Source organism: Thunnus maccoyii, chromosome 14 (genome assembly GCF_910596095.1).
Source record: "Thunnus maccoyii chromosome 14, fThuMac1.1, whole genome shotgun sequence".
Lineage (NCBI taxonomy): Eukaryota > Metazoa > Chordata > Actinopteri > Scombriformes > Scombridae > Thunnus > Thunnus maccoyii.
Window position 1 is genome coordinate 18,573,264 of NC_056546.1, and position 23,384 is coordinate 18,596,647.

The 23,384-nt window shown below is 38.7% G+C and overlaps 1 protein-coding gene across 8 annotated transcripts in view; it reads right to left on the reverse strand.

Annotated features, from left to right (window-relative positions):
• khdrbs2 (KH domain containing, RNA binding, signal transduction associated 2) overlaps positions 1–23,384 on the reverse strand; it is a 75,726-nt gene that overhangs the window by 44,954 nt on the left and 7,388 nt on the right. For all 8 annotated transcript variants that reach the window (XM_042432690.1, XM_042432691.1, XM_042432685.1 and 5 more), the window contains exon 2: positions 10,514–10,641. In XM_042432690.1, the coding sequence (XP_042288624.1) occupies positions 10,514–10,641 (128 nt within the window). The remainder of the gene's footprint in view (positions 1–10,513; positions 10,642–23,384) is intronic.

Consider the following 23,384-nt stretch of genomic DNA (forward strand, 5'->3'; position numbering starts at 1 on the left):
AATAAGCAGAATCGATAATGGCACTGGTATCAATAAAATCTTATCAATTCCCATCCCTACACAGGTCTTACCGTTAACATTATGTGGAGTGAAAATGGCAAGATGGTTCTACATCGGTAGAAATATTGGTTGGGACAATTCAGCAACACCTTGACATTGGTAGGGACACGCCCCTACCCTTCATCCCAAATCAACGCCCATGTTGAGGAAGGTGACAAAATGACCTTAGTTACTGTATAAACATCATCACAAAACATGAGAATTTTGTAATAGAAATGAAACATTTCTAATTAATATGTAAACCCTGAACTGTTGCCCAGATGGTCTACTCACAGAGATGACAAAAAAACATGATTCTTGTAAAATCTAATAGGTGACAAACAACTTGAGCCAAGATCAATACAGACAAGCAGCCAGCGATGCCAAAGTGACGCAGCGCAACAAAAGCTGTTTAAGACCATAAAACTGTTCCAGACAGGCTGTGTTTTGCTGTCAGAGCAGCAGCTACATTGCTTTCCTGGTAGAGCAAAAAAAAAAAATCAATTCATACAATCTGAGCTCTGTTCTTGCTAGTCTCTAACAAGCCAAACTTTTTTTTTTTTTTTTTTTTTTTTACAATGAATCTCTTTTCAGTTTTTTTAAAAACAAATGGAGAATCTGAGCCTTATAATTCCTGCTCAAAATGAAATAAAAGTGAAGTAAAAGTCAACACCAATGGAGGCTGGTCCATAGAGGCAGAGGAAGTTGATCCTCTATTTTTTGAGAGGCAAAAGGGAGATCAAAATATAAAAGAATATTTGGTTGAAATAAACCATCACAAATCTCAGTATTATTTATAAAGTATTTTTCTCTCTTCTTTGGAAAAAATCCATTACTGAAATTCTGTTTAAAATGCTTCAACAGCGACACCTGCAGGGCGGGAGGAGAAAGGGCAGTGTGTGAAGTGGTGGTGGTGGTGGTGGGGTGGGGGTGGGGTGGAGGAGGGGTGCCTGCTGTCCTCCGCAGGGCGGGATCTCTTACATTGGACTTAATGTATTTCATTTTTTTTCATGCTAATCTGTGATTGGCCATGACACGTAAAATGACGCTCCAAGGGAGGCTGTCCTCCCTCACCAATCAACAACCAGAATGCAATATTGACATCGAGTTGGTCCAATGATAGTTTCCAGATTTCATCTTCAATTCTCTCCACTGTAAGGCAGAGTAGCAGCAGTAGATAGCTTCTTGCGTTAGCCAATGCAACAGCTGGCTTGTTGTAGCAGCCTGAAGAACTCTTTATACATCCATGGAAGGACTATTAAGGACTGTTGTTAAGCTAATGGGAGAAATTATCTGGACTGGGCAGTGCAGCAGCAGCAGGACGCTGCCGGGGAGGCTGGAGAGAGAAGCAACCGGAGAAACAACCAGGAGAGTTAGCTTGTTTGTCATTGTTGCTAATGATATCAGACTGGTTAAGCAGCAGCCATATAGTTCTGTTAACTAACAAACAAGATGACAAACAGTCACAAATGGATGTTATAACATGGATACTTCATCTCCATGAAAGAAAGAAGAAGACGTCAGATACAGCTTCTCTCTCTCTGTCTCTTTGGTCGCTAATTTCATCTCTGATGGTTAAATGTCTCTGTGTGGGTAACGTTAGTTTGCTTGTTGAAGTTACAGTGAGCTGTATGGACTCACTCATTCATTTGTTTTTAATTGAGTGGTTGTTCAGTCACCTGATGATTAGTGAATGAGTGCAAGAGGTCTGGCTGCTTGCTTCTGACAGTTTCTTTAGTTCAATTTTAAGCTGAGCCGTATATTGAGTAATAAGCTTAAAGTATCTAGAATAACAAGTGTTAACTAGTGGTGTAACAGATTGTAGTTGATCCGTGATCCGTACGGATCTCCCCCCACGGTTCGGCTGCGGATGAATGAACTGCGGATTAATTGCAAAGTTTAATGTCTCATTTAAGACAAAGTAAACAAACTGCTGTAAGTACAAGTCATGGGCAGACAGCATGTCACTAACATTAACAGGGATTTTGAAGAGCAACGATCAAACCAGCATCTAACGGTTCTGAAGTGACATTTGAGTTATGTTTACCTGCTGTTTAATGTGCTGCAGCTGAGCAACTTATTAGCATCTAGCTGCTAACTGACGTTAGTGGTGAATGTTTGTTATCAAGTTTTGATGATGTGGACAGAGGCTGTTTCACTCACTGTTTAAAAGAGGAAGGTATCATGCCTCATATTGCAATAACTGAGCATTGAATATTTTATATATTTTATTTTATTTAAACTTTGGACATCTTAAATGTTGTTTTCATTTAAGACCATGGGCAAAAGTTCCTTGCTGTTTCTGGCTGTAAGTGTGTCATAGAATAAATGGAAAACAAAGTTTTATTTGTCTCCCTCTTTTTTTCGCTGATCCTAATAATGATCTGATCCGTGACTCAAATCCGTGATACGATCTGAACTGTGAGTTTTGTGTTCATATTAACACCCCTAGTATTAACATGTCAGCTTTGTAGACTATATTTTGTATGTCGTGCACATAGATAAGAGTGTGTAAGTCAAGTATTTGATACATGCATTAATACTTTCTGATGTGAACCTATACTTTTAGATCTGTGAGTATTTTTAGTGTTCAATCTTTCTAGTATTCAGCACTGATCTGAACCTGTATCACATTATAAGCTTTGTGCTACTTTATATATTACTGTATACTAAGGAAATATAAAGGAAACACGTGTAAATCATGTGATATGTTGTCTGTTTTTGATGAGAACATAAATTTGTTTTCACAATAAAACAATACTATAAATTTGAATTTCACTTTGTTGGTAAAATGACACATTTGAATCACTCCATGGCTAAAATGAGCACTTCTTTGTTTAGAGACAATATTTACATGCTAAATGTCTTTAAAGAAGCAGCCTTCTCACCACTCAAGCAAATTGTTTTATTGGCATATAAAATTGCCCCCCACCCCTCCAATTTCATCAGGTGGGACAGTGATATAGTTTGATGCGGTTTGTTGTAAGATTCCATGTTGGCTTTCCTCCTGTCCTCCCCAATTTTTTGAGTCACCAGCTGCCACTGGTTAACACTATTAGTGTCCTAATTTCACACTTCATGCTAATGCTACACATTTTTGTAGCACACTGTTGTGGCAGTTTGTAAACAGTACAAGAAATGAATGCACTTTATAGTTTTGCTCTAAAAAATACATAAGTTAGTATGTACAGATATATGTCAATCTTACTGTGAATGAAAAAAGCCACTTCTTCAAATTAAACTTCAAATTAACTGGGCTTTTTTTTTGGCCACTTCGGGGCAGCAGAACAAGCTGTGAACACAACAGTGCCACATTATTATCTTATAAAATTGATATAGCAAACATATTAGTGAACAATTTCCTATTTACCAGTGGGTTGGTGTGATTTTTCCACTAGGTGGGGCTATAGCCCTAGATAGCTCTGTGTATTTTGGCTGTGAACATGTGCCATACCATGTAGCATGGAGCCAGCTGCTGGTGGCTAGCGGCTAGGCTAGCGGTTTCTAAAAGTTTAAAAAAGTATCTTTTGGTGGCCACTTAGCAACTGCTTTCAATTTACAATTATCACCACAGTACCACAACGATCCGTGTATGTTTTTCCTGCCTTTAGGGGGTAAATGTTATCTAATCAGGAAGCAGCAATTGGGCGTAAAAATTTTCACCCCACATCCAGTTATTTTCGGCATGTGGTGTCAACTAATCAGGGGCCACCATGACGCGCCGAACATATTACAAACCTACCGCCGTCAACTGGGGAAAAGTACGCCCTTCAGCACACAGACAAATATTGTGGGCAGTGTTTTTTCATTAGTCATCACCGTTTCTGTAATTATGTATGATTTATGTGAGAGTAACAACTGAAATGCACCCTTAATGGACCACATACTCCTGCTATATTTACACATCCTGCAGATACAAAGCAACATTAGCATTCATTTTGAATTATGTTTGTGTCCACTGGATGAATGTAAATCTAGTATTCACTCTTCTTCTAGCTCTTTTTTTGGTCACTACCAACTCCTGGCTCCAAGCTATCTTTGTTTGTTGTTTGTTGTTTGCTGCGCATGTACTGTACAGTGGATTTATCAGGACCTTTCAGCTGAAAACAGCTGCCTGTTGCTGCTGGATATGAGGTTGATGAGAGTGGTTAGAGAGAAACAAAACAGTTAAGTTGCTGTAAAAAACAAATGCATTTGTCTCTATGAGTGACACCTCTCATATTACTCGTAGTTGTTTGATATTTGAATATAAAAATAATGATCAGAGCAATTTTAAACCTGCATTGAATAGTTTGGTTTGGGGCAGCGGAAACAGACTGTGAACACAATATTGTCATATCATCACCTTTTAAGGTAATATGTTGAACTTGTTAGCAAACAATTGCTTATTTAAACATCCAGCAGTTACAGGCTACATTAGCATTTATTTGGAGTTGTGTTTCTGTCCACCTATGTGTAGTCCAATATTCATTCTCTTTTAGCTTTGTCTGTGGCCTCTATCAACTCCTGAGAGAAATATCTTTACACTTTAGCAGCTTGATAATTCTCTGTAGGTTCATCACTATGAGAGATGGCTCTGACATTGCTATTTTACACATTGTTATTAAAAGATATTGACTGTAGCTGCTTTAAAGAGAAACCAAAATGCGTGTCTAAGTATTTATATTTTATTTTTATTTTCCCAGGTCTTCTTGGAGCTGTCTCACCATTAGTTGCAATTTGCTTGAATTTTTTTTCCAGCTGTGAGCAGCTACACAATTTTTGTGAAGTGCTGCATTGTGGGACAATAGTGTCAATCAGCAACATACTCAAAAAATCAAGTGAATGTAGTCCGCATACTGACATATTACTTGATTCCTGAGTGACTGCACTACATACTGAAAATTTGTTTTCAGTATAGAGTTGGATCATTGTATATGTGGGAAGGTTTTTAACATTTGGAGGCAATTTATCTTTATTATATCTCATGAGCAGCATTGTGGCAGACAAAGTCATACAAACACTAACTCAGTGGGATCCCAAAGTGGGACTGTGATGCTATCGTACAAGTGCTTAATTTTAATTCACACTCTGTACGCCTCTACTATATTCAGCACTTATCTAAGCAAAACACCTTTCCACATGATAGGCCTTTCTTTGGGACACTGACATCTCTGGGTGGACAAAAAATTGAATTTCTCTATGGGCAGAGCACAGCTGCAGCACTATTTAAAGGTCACAATAACCTAAGACTGATAAGCTCAAAATTGTGGTGCCCACAAGGACAAAATACAATTGAATGTGTTGTGGGTTGTGTATGTACCTGCAGAATAGTTAAAACAATCACTCTGCCGAGGTAAAACTAGCTAGTCAATGTTTGACAAGACCAGAAACGTGTCCATGTTGTTTTTAAATAAATCAAATTTATTCAGTAAGAGGCCACCAATCATTTTGGTAACATTCTCACATGCAGACATGCAGAATAGTCCCAGCACTATACTAACAGACAGCATCCACCATTGAAAATCCATTTCATGCCCCAAGGTTATGAGATGCTAATCAAGCTGTCTCATTAAACAGTAGAATATAAATTCTAGTTAAGCGATAATTAAAATGACTTTGCTGATTATCTTAATCATATTTTTTGCTGAGTAAATAGTGATTTCTGCATACAATTTCAAAACTTCCGTTAGAGCCCTGTTGTTTGCATGTCAAAACAGGACAGGTACAGATGTACCTCCTCTTCTCCCATTAACCAAGGTCAACCCTGTTTTCAAGGTTTCATCACTTTTTCAGAGATCAAAGATAAAAAGTGATGGTAAGGTTATTGGAGGAAGGCCTCAAGGGCAAATTCCTTTATCTTGTCAGGCTGTAAAATGACAGCAAACTAATGTAGATTTTACAGTGGTGCACAAAACACACAAGTCCTCGCATATGAATGATATATACAGCCAGGGCCAGTCTGTAACAAGATGCATTATCCCTCCAGGTTTTATCCAAATAGAACAGCAGTGTAGCAGCTGCAGCTTTCCCAAGTTTGAAATTTAAACCAATTACAGAACCCTGTAAGCCAAACTCAAACAGCGTGCACACCGCCAAAGCATATCTTTGATTACAGTTTCATGAAATTTAACTCAAAAGTTTCTTTACTTACATATGTACTGATATATAGAAGTTGGGGTAAAATAATCCTACGGTTTTACTGACAGCAGCAAGGTTGCAAATGCATGAATCCTATTTTTTGAGCAAATATGTTTCTTTGTCAGCTCTCCAGCATTTCAGATGCTGACATTAAAATGTATAGCCCAATCTATGAGTTTGGTTTACAGATTGGTTTGGGGTGGTCGATATAACAATATATACTGTGTATAATTTATCTAGTAAGAGATTTTGCCATACCTATATCTATCTCTTTAACAGAGGTATTAAGGTAGGGCTGTAGGTAAAATGTTTTATTATTATGCCAATTATATTTTCAATTAATTGGTTAATTGTTTAGTCTATAAGATGTCAGAAAATAGTTAAATAATGGTCACCATAATTTTCCAGAGCTCAAATGGTTGGTTTTGTCCAACCAATAGTCCAAAACCAAAAGATAATCAAACTTTACTATATCATGATATATATCAATATCATGACATACATGTATATATACTGTGATAAAGGACATATTTCATATATCATATTTCTAATTAAACATAGAAAAAGACAAAACAGCCTTATTCACAGTAGATATTTAGACTTGTCATAGCAGGAGAAGCACAGGTGGAACAAATAACATTAATGATGGCTGTTTTCTCTTTTCTTTTCATTAAGGCAGTGGCTCTCAAAGTGGGGTCCAGCGACCTACAGGGGTCCTTGATGTGAAAAAGTTTGAGAACCACTGTATTAAGGAGTGTCAGTGAGCCAGCATGCACAATAGGCCTTTTTCACAACAGACATTTTGATTTGTCATGCAGGAGAAGCACAGCTGGAACTGATAACATTAACGATGGCTCAGTTCCATTCCAACACGTCCTCATAATTAAACGACCACATAGGTCGATTGTACCTGCACCCCAGAACAACCCATAGGAGCATTTTCAGAACAACCCATAGGAGCGTAATATGCTGCTTTCCAAAACCGTTACAAGTCACTGTTAAAAAATAATTACATAAATAATTATTTAATGTGTGAAAATGCTATGGTTAAGGTCTGGTTAGGTTTAGGCACAAAAACCACTTGGTTAGGGTTGGGAAAAGATCATAGTTTGGGTTAAAATGATCACTTGAAACGTTGTTTCTGGAATTCAGTCACAATTAATTATTATTATTCATTAATTGCATCTGTGCCTTTCCTGCTTTAACATATCAAAATGTCTGCAGTGAAAACGGCTTACAATGTGTGTCTGTCAGTACACTATATAGAATGATTTCATCAGCACTGGTTGTTTCACTGTTAGATGACATTAATCTTCCAAGCGTCACTTCGTCAAATCTGAAACCGTCCAGAAGAATTCTCCCAAGTAATAATTTAATTACTTTGCATTTAATCACTTTCCAGCATGATGGCAGCTGTAAGCACGAATGAGCACTGTTAGCCTGCTGAAATGTGAAAGAGCAGATTAATAATGTTTCATACTTTATTCTGCCACCAGTGATGGAAAAAAAGACATTATTGAATACTAGACATGAGAAAACAGCTGTGACAAAAAATGAGGTTCCAGTGTGAAACAAAATAAAACCAGTTAGTTTGAGTCTCTTGGTAGGACCACATGTCATCGGAATAAAAAGTCAAATATATTGATCAGTGAAAAGTGGCAGGAATTAATGCCTGTGGAGCCACAGTGTACATAACATTTTTCATAGCAGTAAAGCCAATATTGATTTGTTGTATTTGATTGTTTATCTCTGATGAAGCCCTAAACAAGTGTATTTCTTTGTACAAAAGCTTAAAGAAGGAAAACTGAAATAACAATTAATGTGTTCTCTAATTTCTCGTGCAACTGTTCCCGTCTGAAAACTTTTAGTTGTATGTTGTGTGAATCATCTTTAATTTCATCTTTATCAAGTCTGCATTATGTTTTGTTTTTCCTCATCCTTCACTGGGCATGCTCTTGATCAAAGAGTTGCTTCATGTGGCTAATTATCATTAACTGAAAGTGCAGTGTTACCAAGATGTTTAAGATAGTGACACTGCAGTCCTGTGGGGTGCTGACTGTGCAATTAGGTCACAAAGGCTATTGTTGGACAACCGCTCTGTCCCTCTGGACTGCACTGCTTTGCTTACTTTGCAGGGCTGGCACTATTATGTTCATTATCCAGAACCAGGTTCCTGAGGCTCTGTATTGTACCTGTGATTTTATTTGTTTATGATCATAATGTGGTTTCACACTATATTTTATATCTCATTTATCTACCTCAGTAGATAATACTGATACTGTTCTCAGTACTGGCCCTTTCTTTATCTTTATTATTCACATTACAAACCGTATCTTTGCTGCAAATTCAATGTTCAGTACTTTTTAATAAGAAATTCTACAACAAATGGACAGAAAAAATGCAATTTAATGAGGAAAGAAGAGAAAGATGTCCCTGAGTCATTGTAGGTTTTCTGTTCTCTGGCTCAATTGGTATTTTTTATAGATTTGAAATCAATTTAATAGAGTGAGGAGTTCCTGAACACAGCTGAATTACTTTCTCAACACTGATCCCGAGAAGGAAACAGCAAATTGATTTCTATGGAGTGTCCTGAGGGGCTCACTGGACTAAAGTACATCGCCTGGGCTCCTGAGGTGAAGTTAAATGTTCCTCTATACCCCCTGACATCCTCTGTTCTCTAGTCCTTCTCTAATAACACAGACAATAAAGTAAACTAAATGTGGAGCTGCTTTGAGATCATGAAACAGGATGTTGGGATAGAACTTGACCTGAGAGTATGCAGGACAAAGACTGAAAAATGGACACTGACAGTGTTTTGTTGGGGATCAATCATTAACCCGCTTTACTTTGAACACTCACACCAGCAGTGACAACAAGAGACAAAGTGACAAAGTGACCAGAAGTGATTCATTATAAATGAGCGCTTGAGGGAGTGTCAGAAAGTGAAGAGACTGTGTGGAGCAATGGTTGAACATATATGTTTGAGCTCTTTGGAGAGGGGACCGCTGATGATGGAATTAATGTTGCAAAGTGACAGTGAAGTACACACATATTTGATAGTGTTGGTTTAAAGAAGAAAGGAGCCTGCAGGCTTTATGTGATGGGAGGCTTTGGCTTTGTCACTCCAAAAGCTATGATCAGATTTTGTGGAAGGAAGTTGAGTTTGCACCACTCAAAACAAGGTGCACCAGCCAGATTCGTGAGATCACAACATCACGCTAGAATCCATCTTGTCAGGCTTCAAGTTATGTGCTTGTGTCTTGTGAACTACCAGAGCATTTTTGTGTGATCTCACGATCTTGCAAATCCAGCTGCCTCGCAAGGTAAGACGGTGATAGACGGTGATAGACAGATGGTTCATCCAATTACCTGCCAAGTATATTTTGAAAGTACCTGCCCTTTTCCAAACAGTTTCCAAGGACAACTTCTCAGATGGTTCCGTGTAACAAACCATCTGGTGCGTCAGGTTATAGTGAAATGTTTAACCCAGGGAATGGCATTTTTGTTTTATGGAATCTTAATACTTAGCTCTTACTGTATATCATCATGGGTGTTATGAATGATGGCATTTGTTATCAAAATGGAAGTTGTATTGTTAAAAGAAAAAAAATGATAAAGACAGTAAAGCATAGGGGGAAAAAATACTTACAAAAATGTTACCTACTCACTAAATGCATGTACCAGTGATCTGATACTTGAATTGATCTGTGTTTGTTTACAGATAGTATATAAAATGTATATATACTGTACTTGAAGAGCAGAACAAATAATCAATATAGTATTGAAATATACTCTTCTGCACTCTATACTGCTATATTGACACCACTATTGTTAGCTGCCTGTTGCATGAATGTGTTGATGTCAGTGGAGCAGTTTCCCTTGATTACAGTGGCAGTAAAGCCTTCAGGTTCACCACGAGCAGCTGTGTGTTGCCGCCTCATTAGGCTACATTTCAAACTCTGTCAGTACTGACATTGCATAACTCAGAATAGTGAGTACTGTGTCATACAATGATTTATGGTCATTGTTCTTTACTGTACCCTTGAGTGCTTTAATGCACTAAAAACTTTGTTTTTTGATGACTACATCAAAATAAACAGACACTGCCCAATGACTTTCTATTAGCCTGCTTGAGCTCAGTGGGATTGTTAGTGCCAGAAGTATATGTGCAAAGGGTGAAGCAGGTGAAGCAAGCCCAGACTAGGAAGCCCCATTCACCGCCTGACAGCTAAAATTAATGAAACAATGTCTCTCAGTGTCCATTGTCCATTCTCATGTCTCAACAATGTCCATTTTTCAGGAAATAATACCCAAAAGAGGTGCAGTGTGATTGGTTAGGGCTGCTGCGTCTTACCTTTGGATACTGTTGGACTGGAATGAGAACTCTTTCAGAGAGCTTGATATTTTTATTGCTGATGATATCTAGGTATTTCTTCACGTCACCATCTTTTCTCGATTCATCACCCTCATACTTTTCAATTTCTGCAGCAAAACAAAATAAAAAAAGATAAAACAGATCATTAGTTAATTATGTAACTTTGTAAAAAGAGCATCAGTCAACATTTTCTAGTCTGATTTGCAGCCAACTGCAGCATGACAACCAAATAGTCTGAGGCTGGGGACACATTATGAGAAACTTAACTATGCATTGCATCACACAATGAATATTCTGCTGATTAATTTGTGTCTCAGCTGTAAATATGCTCAAATTGCAAACTTGATGATATGAGATTATCCCACTGACTCCTGATACGTCCTTACATCAGGCCCTGTAATCTCATGATCCAATAATTCCAATCAAAATAACAACAGAGGCAAACAGTCACACTCAGCTCTCTGAGCCTCACTTCACTGCAAACAGAGCTCTCATGGGCTGTTAGCAGTCTCTGATCCCTGCACAGCACAGGATTTACGCTGATGTCGGATTAAACATACAGTATAAAACGCCTGATGTTATCGGGGAAGAGTCATTTGGGGTGGTTAAGATTAGATCTGTGAACTCTCACATTAAGATCATATTTGCAGATGACTGGTTCCAATTAAACCGCAGTATGTCTTTTTACAATTTGCAGGATGGGCAAATCTTGTGCAAATTGGCCCAATAGTCCTCTCATGTGTCCCCAGCCTTATTGAAATAAGATGAGAGATGAGAGGTGGATATTAACTGTCTAGTTCAGCGTACTGTATCAGCAGGACAAGAGCAACACAGTCCCAGAACACCCTGAACAGTGATATTTCATGAATGGTGCATTTTATAGCACTTGAGCAAGAATACACAATACATTTAAGGGTCGAGAGACGAAGCTATGTGTTGTTCACCTCAGACGGGTGTTGCTAATTAATACTCAGTGGATTTACAGTTATCGGCCTTGTAACACACTTGCTGGGCAATAAAACTCAAACCTGAACAAGACTGAGAATAAGTCACTGACCACTCCTTAGTCCCTATATTGAAACTCAAGAGTTCATTTAGACTGGAGCACTTCACCCTTTTTTGAGCTGTCAACAGTGTAGTGGACAAAGCTGTGAGGTTAAAACCAGCTCTGGCCAGTTGGACATTTCATTATAGAGCAGAGGGCCAGACAAAGAAATTACTTAAAGGATATGGCTGGTGATTTTTTTTTTGCAGTAGACTACCGATGTTGTCCAAAAACTATTAAAAACACGTCATTCAGCCAAACTATTGCACTGGTTGACATGTTCTTTGACCATGAAGATTATGGGTCTCATTAGTTTATTTAGAAACGGCTCTAAAGACCAATAATAGTGATCACAGTTTCAGTCTCAAAGTAGTTCCTTGTAAGGCAGAGTGTGCATGAGCGCGTTCCATTTACAGAGCTTCGCTAGCTTGTTATATAGCATATCACAACCTCTTGACTTTGGATTACATTGTACATCATAAAGAACTTTAGAATAAAGTCAAGAGGTTGTGATATGTAGCACAACAAGCTAGCAAAGCTCTGTAAATGGAACCACGTTCCCGTGCATGCGCAGTGGCGTCTGTCTTACATGGAACAGCTCTTAGAGACTTAAAACATGATCACTGTTTCTAAACAAAGTACTGTGACCGTAATCTTTGGGGCCAAGGAATATGTTACCCAGTGCAACAATGTGGCACATTGTGTTTTTAATAGTTTTTGGACACAGAGGAATAAGATATATCAGGCTTTGGATACACAAAGAACACTTGCAAGTTCATTGTTGGTTTGGCTCTGTATATGAGATTTGTTGACAATAAGAAAAATATAGAAAGTTTTAAGTACCAAGAAAGATTTTATTTTGCCCTCCCTGTGCAGCATTTCTCTCTTCTTGCCAGTTTTGACAAAGGAAGGAAGTGGACTAATGACTGAAAGCTCTTTCTGTGAGGAAATTGTATTGCCATGATGGAATAATGTTCTGGTTTATTTTCCCAGTTAAGAGTCCTTCTGAGACTGTTCCTCAGCATGATCTTCTGGACATCCATAACTCCAGCTTAATGATCCCTTTGTTCCAAGCTGTTCCAGCATTCACTCATTACAATTTCTAATGGCCAGTGGTTTTAGTTTTACACAGAAAATGTGAGAATGTCATTTGTTCGATATTGCTGTTGTCTGTTAAATCACACAAGTTACTCCAAAAGCCTGAAATGCACTGATTTCTACCAGCCTGACACAATCTCTCTGATTGTGCCTGATAGTCCGAGAAAGATCATTTAAATTGGGACACGCTTTCCCTGCTTTTTTTCGCAGTTTGTCTCAGACGACTCACATTAAAGCTACAAAGTTGTCTCAAAATTAGAGGTCGTCTAAATGAAAGAGTGCAAATGAATGTTTCAAAATGTCACTGAGGTTATTAAGCAAACTGTATGTGAGATTGTGTGTCAGCGCCAGATGGAAGAATCAATCAGATCAAATCAGACACCATATTATACATATCGTTTAGACTCATGTCAAAAACATTCACAAGTGTATTTTTCCCAGTCAAGTTGTAATAGAAAGGATTGTATCATTTAAACCCAGTGAAATCTGTGAACAGGTAAAGCTTACTCACAACAACATCGCCTACCACTGTGTACAGGCTGTGCCTGAAAACCTCTTGCTGAAACCACAAGTAAACAGATTGAACCCCTTTAACCTCTTATTCCAGTCAACACGGCTGAGTCATGCCTCCTTATGTGACACTTTACACAAGAGGGGTCCCAGGATAGCAGGAGCTTACAAAATATGCCTGTTAAAAATAGCATTTATGTGGCTTGCCTGAGGTGATTAATCAAACACAACCTGTCTTGTGCAAACACATGCATATTTTGAACTAGCTGTGCTTTACAGTATATACAGTAGACAGGGTACAGTACAATGACAATGACAATATGAAATATAAAGTATACATATGGAGGAGAATATCCTGTGAAATATGTTTACACTGAAATGATGGATTGGCACAAAATTTTTTACAGACATTCTTGATTCCCAGATGATTAATTCTACTGACTTTGGTGATCCCCTTTACTTTTCCGCTAGCACCAACATAAGGTTGAAATTTTTGGTCCAGAGTCAATATTTCTACAATTATTGGATGGATTGCCATGACATTTGGTACAGACATTAAAGTCCAACTGAAATCACATTCAATCACCCCTCTTTGCAGTCAAAAATAACGTCAACATGTTTTTTAAATGTATTGTTAATAGTTTTGTATTAATAGCCTGGCAGCCTAACAGTATTACTCCAAACTGAATGGAGACAGAGTAAACAAACAGCTGTAAATACAAGTCATGGGCAGACAGTGTGTTGCTAACAGGGATTTTGAAGTGCAATGACCAAACCAGTATCTAACTGGACCGAAGTGACATTTTCAGGTATGTTAACATGCTGTTTACTGTGATGCAGCTGAGCAGCTAATTAGCTGCCTAGTCTGCTAACTGACATTAGTACTGCACTTTTCCCCAGTGAATATTTGTTTGGTGGCTTGTTCAACAAGCTGAGGTGCAGAACAAGGTGTGTGTTCATGTTTGTAAGTTAGATAAGGACACTTTAGCAGGAAAGCTAATGTGGGTTGTTGTTCAGAGTCTGTGGCTCTTGTGTTGTGTAGCAGGAAGCTATCAGGCTCAGTGTGACCGTCTGCCTATTATCAAACGCCATGTTATCGCTTTATTCAAGACTTGATTTGTTGTATCAAAAAAAAAAGGACTCCAGCTGTGCATGTGGATGGCGGAACAGTATTTCATCAAAATAATGTAAAACTATGGGGTACAATCATTAAATCAAATCATTTAAAATATAAATTTCTCTCTTTTGGTTTCTGATTTTTTTCTCAAAGGAGAACACAGGACATGTGATTTACAGAGCAGATATGTGTGCTGTAGTAGACATAAAGAGTCGTTTAATGAAAAGTTTAATTTCAGTTTGACTTAAATGCTACCCTCAGGGTGAATTGTAACTTTGGTGATCCCCTTGACTGTTCATCTAGTGCCACCATCAGGTCAGAATGTCGGTTTCTCCAATACTTTATGACCAAATGCAAACCAATGACATTCCCATCAGCTTCATCTCTATTTTGTGTTTAGTGCTAATTAGCAAATGTTCACATGATAACAAGCTAAATTAAGATATTGAACATGGTAAACATTATAACTGTTAAACATCAGCATGTTACCATGCATACCATTGTGAGCATGTTGCCATGCTGATGTATAAAAGTACATTTTCATGTGTATTTGGTAAAGTCATACCACATCAAATAAAGCTCATCTGGATTTAAATGTGCTTTTCATGCTTGTAGTAGATTCTCAGTCCCAGCTAGCTTTCATCAAGGATTTGTTTCTTGATATCTTCACAGATTAGTTCTGGTCTTTTGCATGTGGAAGAGAATTTGTTTTGGGTTATGTTTTCATTGTGTTTCACTTTCCAACGGGCATAGTGTTCATTTCATTTGTATAAAGTAATGATGTTTTTATGTACCATGAGGATGATTATCCTCTGGAACAGTGTATAATGGGAAACACCTTTATTCTGGTCCGCAGCCTGCCAGTGAACTCAGAAGAAGATTGTGTTTGTGTGACAGAGAGAGAAGGAGGGAGGGAAAGGGAGAGGAAAAGGAGCTTACAATGTATGAATGCTGAGAAACGTTCACACTAGCATCATCTTTGTCAGATATGTGGTAGGGAGTGACAGGAGCCTAAAGATCAGAGACGCAAGAATGTGCTTTGAAGGTCACTGCTTTCAGTCCTCACACAGGATGAAAAAAATCTCACTGGGCGAAGTGAATGAGTAAAACACACTCAGCGACTATTCTGGTGCTCTTGATCCCCTCTGTTGCTCTGCCCAAACTGCTTCGGCGGAGCTGCTCAGAAGCCAAGGATGAAAAAAGAAAACTGTGGTTTAGCTGGGCAGCTACCAGATAAATGTGTGCAACTGTTCAAGTCAGAGGACAAGGTTTTTGCTGAAAAAGAGAAAAAGTGCTCAGTCAGCCTACCATAGCTTAAGGTTAAATACATCTGCTTTGGGTCTGTATGCAGCAACACAGAGCATTAACACAAACTGAGGAACAGTTTGAAGTTCATTTATCCTGGATACCATTAAAAATTCAATAAGTTTACTATTTTAAATTGTGACAAAACTGTATTCATAATTAAATAAGCACTGGCTTCTATTAGAAAATATTAGAAATTCCGACATCAGATTTTTTAGCATTACAACTAACTGAGATGTTTGGAAAATAAGACTCTCTTCTTCGAGCATCTCCTGTGTACATTCAGGTACTGAAGAAAAAATGTATTTTTCCAGCAATCCAAAAATTATTAGAAACTCTGCCATAGTTATCTGAAAAGAAAATATCAAAAGCGTAATCCGACATTGTTTGAGCCACTGTCATTAAAAAGTAGCATGTATGCAATTCAATAGCATGTTGTTTCATATAAAACTCTTAAACGGGAGCTGCCTCTATTTGTTGAGATAATATGTTTACTATTCGGCTGTTTCCTTTGAACTGTTTATCCTCACATCATTGCTTTATTGGATTTCAGTTGTTGTTTGCTATTAAAGTCTGCACTACTAAAGCATGCAGTCTGTTCTGCTTCTTAATAAGAGTGGTTTGTAAAATGTGTGTGCTTTCAAGACATCTCATTTTCTCCATACAGTACTAAAATGCTGAGGTTATTATTTTTTTCCTAGTCAACAGAGAAACATCAATCAAAAGAAAACTTCACATTGAAATACAGCAACACATTTTATCATCATGAACCCAATCAAAAAATTAATTTCCTTACCCAACATGCTGTAGGTTTCATTAATCTCCTGTCCAGCTCCACAGACATTTGATTTGATAAAAACAGAGCACATCATAACACCAGACAGAGCTGGATGTCCTAGAATCTGACATGTGCTTTGTGTCGACAAATAATGCACACAGTAAGCATCCCTCCCTTTTAACTCTGCTCAGTTTTTGTTTTGCAAAGCTGGCTGACAAACCAGAAATCTTGAATAACCTGCAAAACCAGCAAACGAACATTACAGAATAACTGCAGATACCAAATTACTGGATAAAATAACTTCAAACTTCCGCTAGTTGAAGATGCAGGTAGGAGCTGACATACAAATAAAAAAGGTCTACATTAAACAAAAATGACACAGCAGTTACCATTTCATATTAATATTAGTGATGCACCGATTGCAATTTTCTTGGCTGATTCTGATTTCCAATTTTTTAAAAGTTTGACCTACCAATTCCGATTCTGATTTTCTTTCTTTATAAGAATTAAATATGAGGGTTTTTTTATTTTTGGACTTTTATTTTGCCACTGTGTGCGTGACATGAACCATAGTGCAGAAAATTTGACAATATATATAATATTTGGCAATATATGACACAGATCTGCCAGTCACAGATGTCCGATTAGCTGAAAACTGTCCGTTTTAGATCAGTGGATGATCAATCAGTGCATCTCTAATTAATATAGCTAATATCTTATGCCAAATTAGAAGGGCCTATTACCAAAGAACTAACAAAAACAAACAAACAAACAAAACTTTTACTTCTTTATCAATTAACAAGCCCGAGTCCTTGTCTCCAACTTCCAGGTCCGTATGCAGTCGATACTTGAGTCCAAGTCCGAGTCCCAGTCATCATTGCTCAAGTCCGAGTTGAGTCACAAGTCCTGAAAATCAGGACTTGAGTCAGACTCGAGTCCGAGTCCTGGACTCAAGCACTACAACACTGCGTTATGCATTGCTGCCAGGTCTCTCCCTGTTCTGTCATATAGAGCCTTCTCTCTTTGCTTTTGTGTCTCCATTACCCTGCAAACCTCCTTGTTCGTCTTGTGTATCCTTGGCAAAAGATGTCTCTCCCAACATATGTATGAATTAGGGCTGTAGTCAACCAAAGAAAATCTTGGTCGACTAAAATCGTACATAATCTTCAACTAATCGATAAGTCGTTCCCACTCACTATGCAAACATACTACGCAATGCCGTATTACTTAACAGAGTTACGCTACCAATACTTTTCCAGGCAACGACACAGAGGTTGACTCACATACCGAACAAGGCTGCACAGAGGCTCCCGAACACTAATGATTTCCAAATGAATGGATATTTGGCGTTAATTCTGGCATTAAAAAATATTTTTTTGGCCTGACGGGGGTTCTCAATGTTATACTTGTGAGAGAAACACTGATTCAGCAAACGTTCAGTGCGTTCAGTAAACGTTTGGTAAACGTTGAGTACAGTTTGACCCAGCAGTCTCCATTAGTTTGGGCGAGTTCAAAGTTATGAAAACAACGGGGAGGACAACGCTACAGGAAATAATGGATTAATCCTAGAAAGCTATTGATGTAGCACTTTCTCATTATGAAAGTAACACGGAGATTATTCGACCAATGAGAATTTAGTCGGACGAGAGCATATCGACCAACTAATCAACTAGTCGACCAAGAGACTACAACCCTAGTATGAATGACTTCAAATATCTGCCCATTACCATCTGAGCAGGTGATCCACAGTCTCCTATGGGTGAGTTACGATACTCCAGAAATCCCACATATGGGTCTGAGCCATCCATCCATCCATCAAAGTCTGTTCTGTTCAGTATTCTTTTGACTGTTTGCATACTCTTCTCTACAAGTCCATTTGACTGAGCATGTCTCGGGGACACAGTTTTATGCTTAAAGTTCCATTCTTGGCTGCATTTCTTGTACTCTTGTGAGTATTGGGGTCCATTGTCTGATTTGATCTCATCTGGGATTCCATGTCTGGCCAATATAGACTTTGTGAATCGAATCACAGTGGCTGCCTTTGTGTCTGGTAGCTGTGCCATCTCCCAGTATTGAGAGTAGTAATCTGTCGCAATCAGAAAATCATGTCCGGGCCATAAGAACAAGTCTGTCCCCAGAATCTGTCACGGTCTTTGCAGTGTTTCATGTGGAATGAGTGTGTCTTTCTGCTGTGTGTTTCTGTGAAGAAATAGGAGCTCCCTAGCCCAGAGTTTTCATTTTTCAATGCCAAAATGACCAGCGTGAATTGCCTTCAGCACGTCTCTCCTTAGTGTTTGTGGTACTGTTATCTCAACACTTTTCATCATGATCCCCCCCCTTTCACACAACTCTTCTCTATAGTTTCAGTACTCCCTGATTTGTGCTGGAGCATCCTTTCTCTCCCCAGGCCAGCCCTGTTTTAGCATTGTTCTCAGTGCTGATAGCATGGTGTCCCTCTGTGTTACTTTGTATATTGTCTCCATTTTGTTTTCACTCACCGGTAGTTGACTCATGTTGTGGTGTACTTGAGCTTCCTCCTCCAGTTTGTCACCAGGGTCTGAGTCATCATCTGTGACTAAGGTGCGCCCTGGAAAGTGTGTCGGCCACGTACATTTCTTTTTCTGGCTTGTGTATGACATTTAGCTGGTAGGGTTGTAGTTTCAGAAGGATTCTCTGTATCCTTGGTGAGGCACTTCCAGTTGGTTTCTTGAATATGGACACTAGTGGCTTGTGATCTGTTTTAACCTCTGTTATTTTGACATATATGAACTGGTGGCATCCAAACACAATAGCAAGCGTTTCCTCAATTTGAACATAGTTGACTTGCGCCTTGGTCAATGCTTTTGAAGCATATGTGACTGCTGTGCCATTCTGCATTAGCAAATCACCTAGCCTTGATGCGTCGACCAATAGTTTCACTGGCTGCCTGACATCATAGTTTCTGATTGATGTTTGTCCCCTATTCACAAGAGTCTCTTTGATGTTGTTCATTGCTTCTTCATGCCTTTCGTTCCAGTGTCATGCCGCCTCTTTCCGCAGCAGTTCTCTCAGTGGTTCAGTAAGTGTTGAGAGGTGTGGTATGAATTTTGTTATGGTATGTTACCATACCCAGAAATCTCTCTAGTGCAGGTCTGTCTTCTGGTGTCTCCATCTTCGTGGCAGCCTGTACTTAACTGGGGTCAGGTTTGATTCTGTCTTGGCTTAGAATGTGATCCAGGTATTTCATTTCCTGGATGCCTATCTGGCTCTTCTCCCTGTTGAACCTCGGGTTTATTTTTCTGGCTCTCTCCAGCACTTGTCTTAGTCTCCTGTCATATTTATCTTTGTCCTTTGCACTGTTTATTCCAAATGGTAAACGCAAGTTTCTCTATCTTCCAAATGGCGTGATGAAGGTGGTTAGATATGACGAGTCCTCTGTGAGTGGTATTTGCCAGTATCCACAACTGTCTCCATATGGCAGTACTTTGCTCTTTTGGGTCCACACAGGTTTGTAGGCTGCCATTGGGTTTTTCCACCATTATCATGGAATTCATCCACTCTGTTGGTTTGTCTACTTTTGCAATGACTTCCATCTTTGTGGGTGACACAGATATCTTCCTTGGGGAATATATGACAGGGGTAGCATCTGGTTTGATTTCTATGTGGTATGGTTCTTTCAGGCATCCTGGGCCATTGAATACATCCTGATACTCCACCAGAATGGCATGGCTGCTGTCTGTCATCCCCACACTCCTTATCAGTTTCACTAGATTCAGTTTTACACAGTCCTTAAGGCCCAGTATATGCTCTGTGACTGGTAGGTTCACATTTGCGAATTCACACATGCATTTGCCTGCTACGGGTATTTGTCAAACAGATCCAAGAGCGAATGGCAGATGCCAAGTGGACTCACTGTTTCTTACATAGGGAAAAACTAGCAACAAAGCAGCTGTCACCAGAACTGCATGAAGTCATGAACGTGACTGTGAAAACGGTGAACTATATTAACAAATATGCACTCAACTCAAGGTGTTCTGCTGTTCTGTGTGAAAGACTTGATGCAGTTCATTTGCAGCACCACAGTGAAGTGAGATGACTTTTAAGAGGATGTGTGCTTAATTGCCCTTTGGAACTGAGAAAAGAAGTGCACACATTTCTGGAAGAGCAGCACTCCCCTCTTGCTGAGCATTACACTGATGGCAACTTTTGTGCAAAACTGGCCTACTTATCAGATATATTTGACCAGTTAAATCAGCTCAATATATCAATGCATGGCAGCAACAGCACAGTGTTTTTGATTTCAAACAAGATTGAGGGCTTCAAGAAAAAACGTATCTTTTGGAACAGGAAAGTCAAGGAGGGACGATTTGACATGTTTTCACTCCTAAGTGAATCTTTGGAGGCCTCCTCATGTCAACATATCCAGTGCTATAACCCAGCATTTGACTCAGTTGTCACAAAAGTTTGCAGACTACTTTCCAGAGGACCCACAACATGGAAACCTTTGGATTTTGGACCCTTTCTCCGTTGATCTTGCTTCAGAAGACATGCCTCTGTCCGCTGTGTTGGAAAATGAACTGATGGAGCTATCAGCAGACAGCAGCCTGAAGCTTCAGCTCACTCAAGTTGACCTTGCATCATTCTGGATACTGGCTGTAAGTCAATATCCCTCTCTGTCAAAACGAGCAATCAAATTTCTGTTGCCTTTCACCACCACCTATTTATGTGAGTCAGGGTTTTCCATTGTGACTGTCACAAAATCCAAGGCAAGGAACAAACTGAAAGCAACTTTGACTGCTACACTGCATGTCAGCCTCTCACCCATCCCACCATGACTTGATCTCATTATTTCCCAAAAGCAAGCCCAAGTGTCTCACTGAGGGTAAGCAGAATATTTATTTTGGTCATTACAGCTGGCAGTGGTAAAACAAATATTTACAGCCCAGTTTATTTTTTCTCCTTTTTTGTCACGTTATGTTTTTTTCTCATTTATTTGGGAAGTTGGTCCTCGGAAATTTTTTAACAATCAGAGGTGGGCCTTAAAGTAATAATCTCGAAGATTTTCATTTAAATAAATGTCTGTTAAGTCACTATATATTGCCAAATGAGGTAACACGATGGTGATTGAGCCTATGGCCTACTGATGAAAGCCCCTCCATTTGCAGTATTACGAACTGGTGTTGGTGGAGACATTCCCAGGAAAAATCACAAGTGGCGCACAGTCAGTGACGCATTTTCCATCACCCAGCAGTGGTTGGTCTGCCAGAGAGGGTAGGCGGAGCTAATGCACCAGATTTGCGCGTCTTCAACTCATGTCAACACATGTCACTACTATCCATACCCAAATCTGCGCCCATGTTGAGAACCCCTGCTTTATTGCACTGTAGGCATTTACATCAACTGCAGTAAAGGGACAAAAAAGAAAGCCTTTGTCGAGTGCTGCCATTAGCCCGTAGACAGCTTAATTATTCACTAATTTCTTCTACCTACTGAATAGTATATCTATAATAATGGCTTCACAATGGGAGCAAAAATTAATCCATCTAATTACTCTCCGATAACTGATTGTTTGTTCACATCAAACACAGAGAGAGGTAATGGCACTCTGCTCGGCAGAGTGAACCTGGTGGGGGAATGGACTGTGAGACGTGCAATTAGCTTTAGCCTTTTCCACTCTGGACTGATGAATGTAAATGCGTGAGGTTGGAAATATGTGCCACTGTTTGGCCACATGCTGTTTGTGTGTTTTTAACCAAGCTGCACTGAAGCAAACTGCATTCAGCTGTTGAAACTGTGATAAAGTATTAAATCTTAAATCTAATTATAATGCTGTCTTCAAATACTCTGCTTAATGTGTGATGAAAAGTGAAGTGAAAACGTAATTAGTATTCATACCAATTACATATTAAAAATCAAGCAAATTATACACATTTTAATCATGATGGTGTTTCAATAATCATATTTATTAAAGTTACTTACAGTCCAAACAGGGAGAAAACATCCACCAAAAATTCAGCTATGGTAGACAACATGGTCCTTACCTGATAGATGTCATATACATACAGTAATACTTTATAGGTTCAGTTTCTCTTTTATATATACATTATAACTGTAAAAATATACATATAATATACTAATCTAACACACCTATATTATAATAGTGTAGGGGGACAAAACTCAGGAATATAAGAGGAAAAGTTTAATTCTTTCAAAAACATTATGATTCCTTTTGGCCTAACAGTCTGTCAGTGTAGGTGCAGGGCGCACACACACACAAACACACACACACACAGACCCAATGACCTCTGACCTAAAAGCATAAGGATGTCAAGGAAACATTGGACAGAACTAAAAACCGAGCCTTCTCACCACCACTCATGGAGAGAAAATTGAACTGGAAATTAACAACTTCGCTTTTCTTTTCAGATACAAATAGACTGCCCAAACCTGGATGGGCCACCGTTTCTTCCTCTGCTATCTAACTATCTCTTAGGTTGTAAATTTTGGGAGGAGCCACATTCCTTTGAGTGGCTCTCTCTCCTCCTCTCCTTTTTCCTTAATGCACAGTAAATGTCTGAATTGGTCAGAAATGCCACTAAATGTGTAAAAATATGTAACTGAACTTATCTAACCAATGTTCACTTTTACTGTGTTTTAGAACTATTAATTAGATTGATTGAAGTTGAAGTTGATTGAAATTTAAACTCTGCTTCAAAATGTGTTAATTATAAGTCACATATATTATTGCATTGGATTTATTTGATATTAACCGGTGTGTGTTATTTAGATATGGTTTGCTTGCTAGGATAATGCAGATTTAATTACAGATTAGGAAATTAAGGTTTATTGGTTTTATTCTGTATTTTATGTGGTTAATCAATACTGCAACTTCTCAGTGTTTCCTCATTGGTTCATGACGTGTTGATGAGATTGGCATTGGCAACAGAAATGAGTGAATGTTCAATTTATAAGCGCATAATTTTCAGATATTCGATAGGAATAAAATTATCTCCCTTTT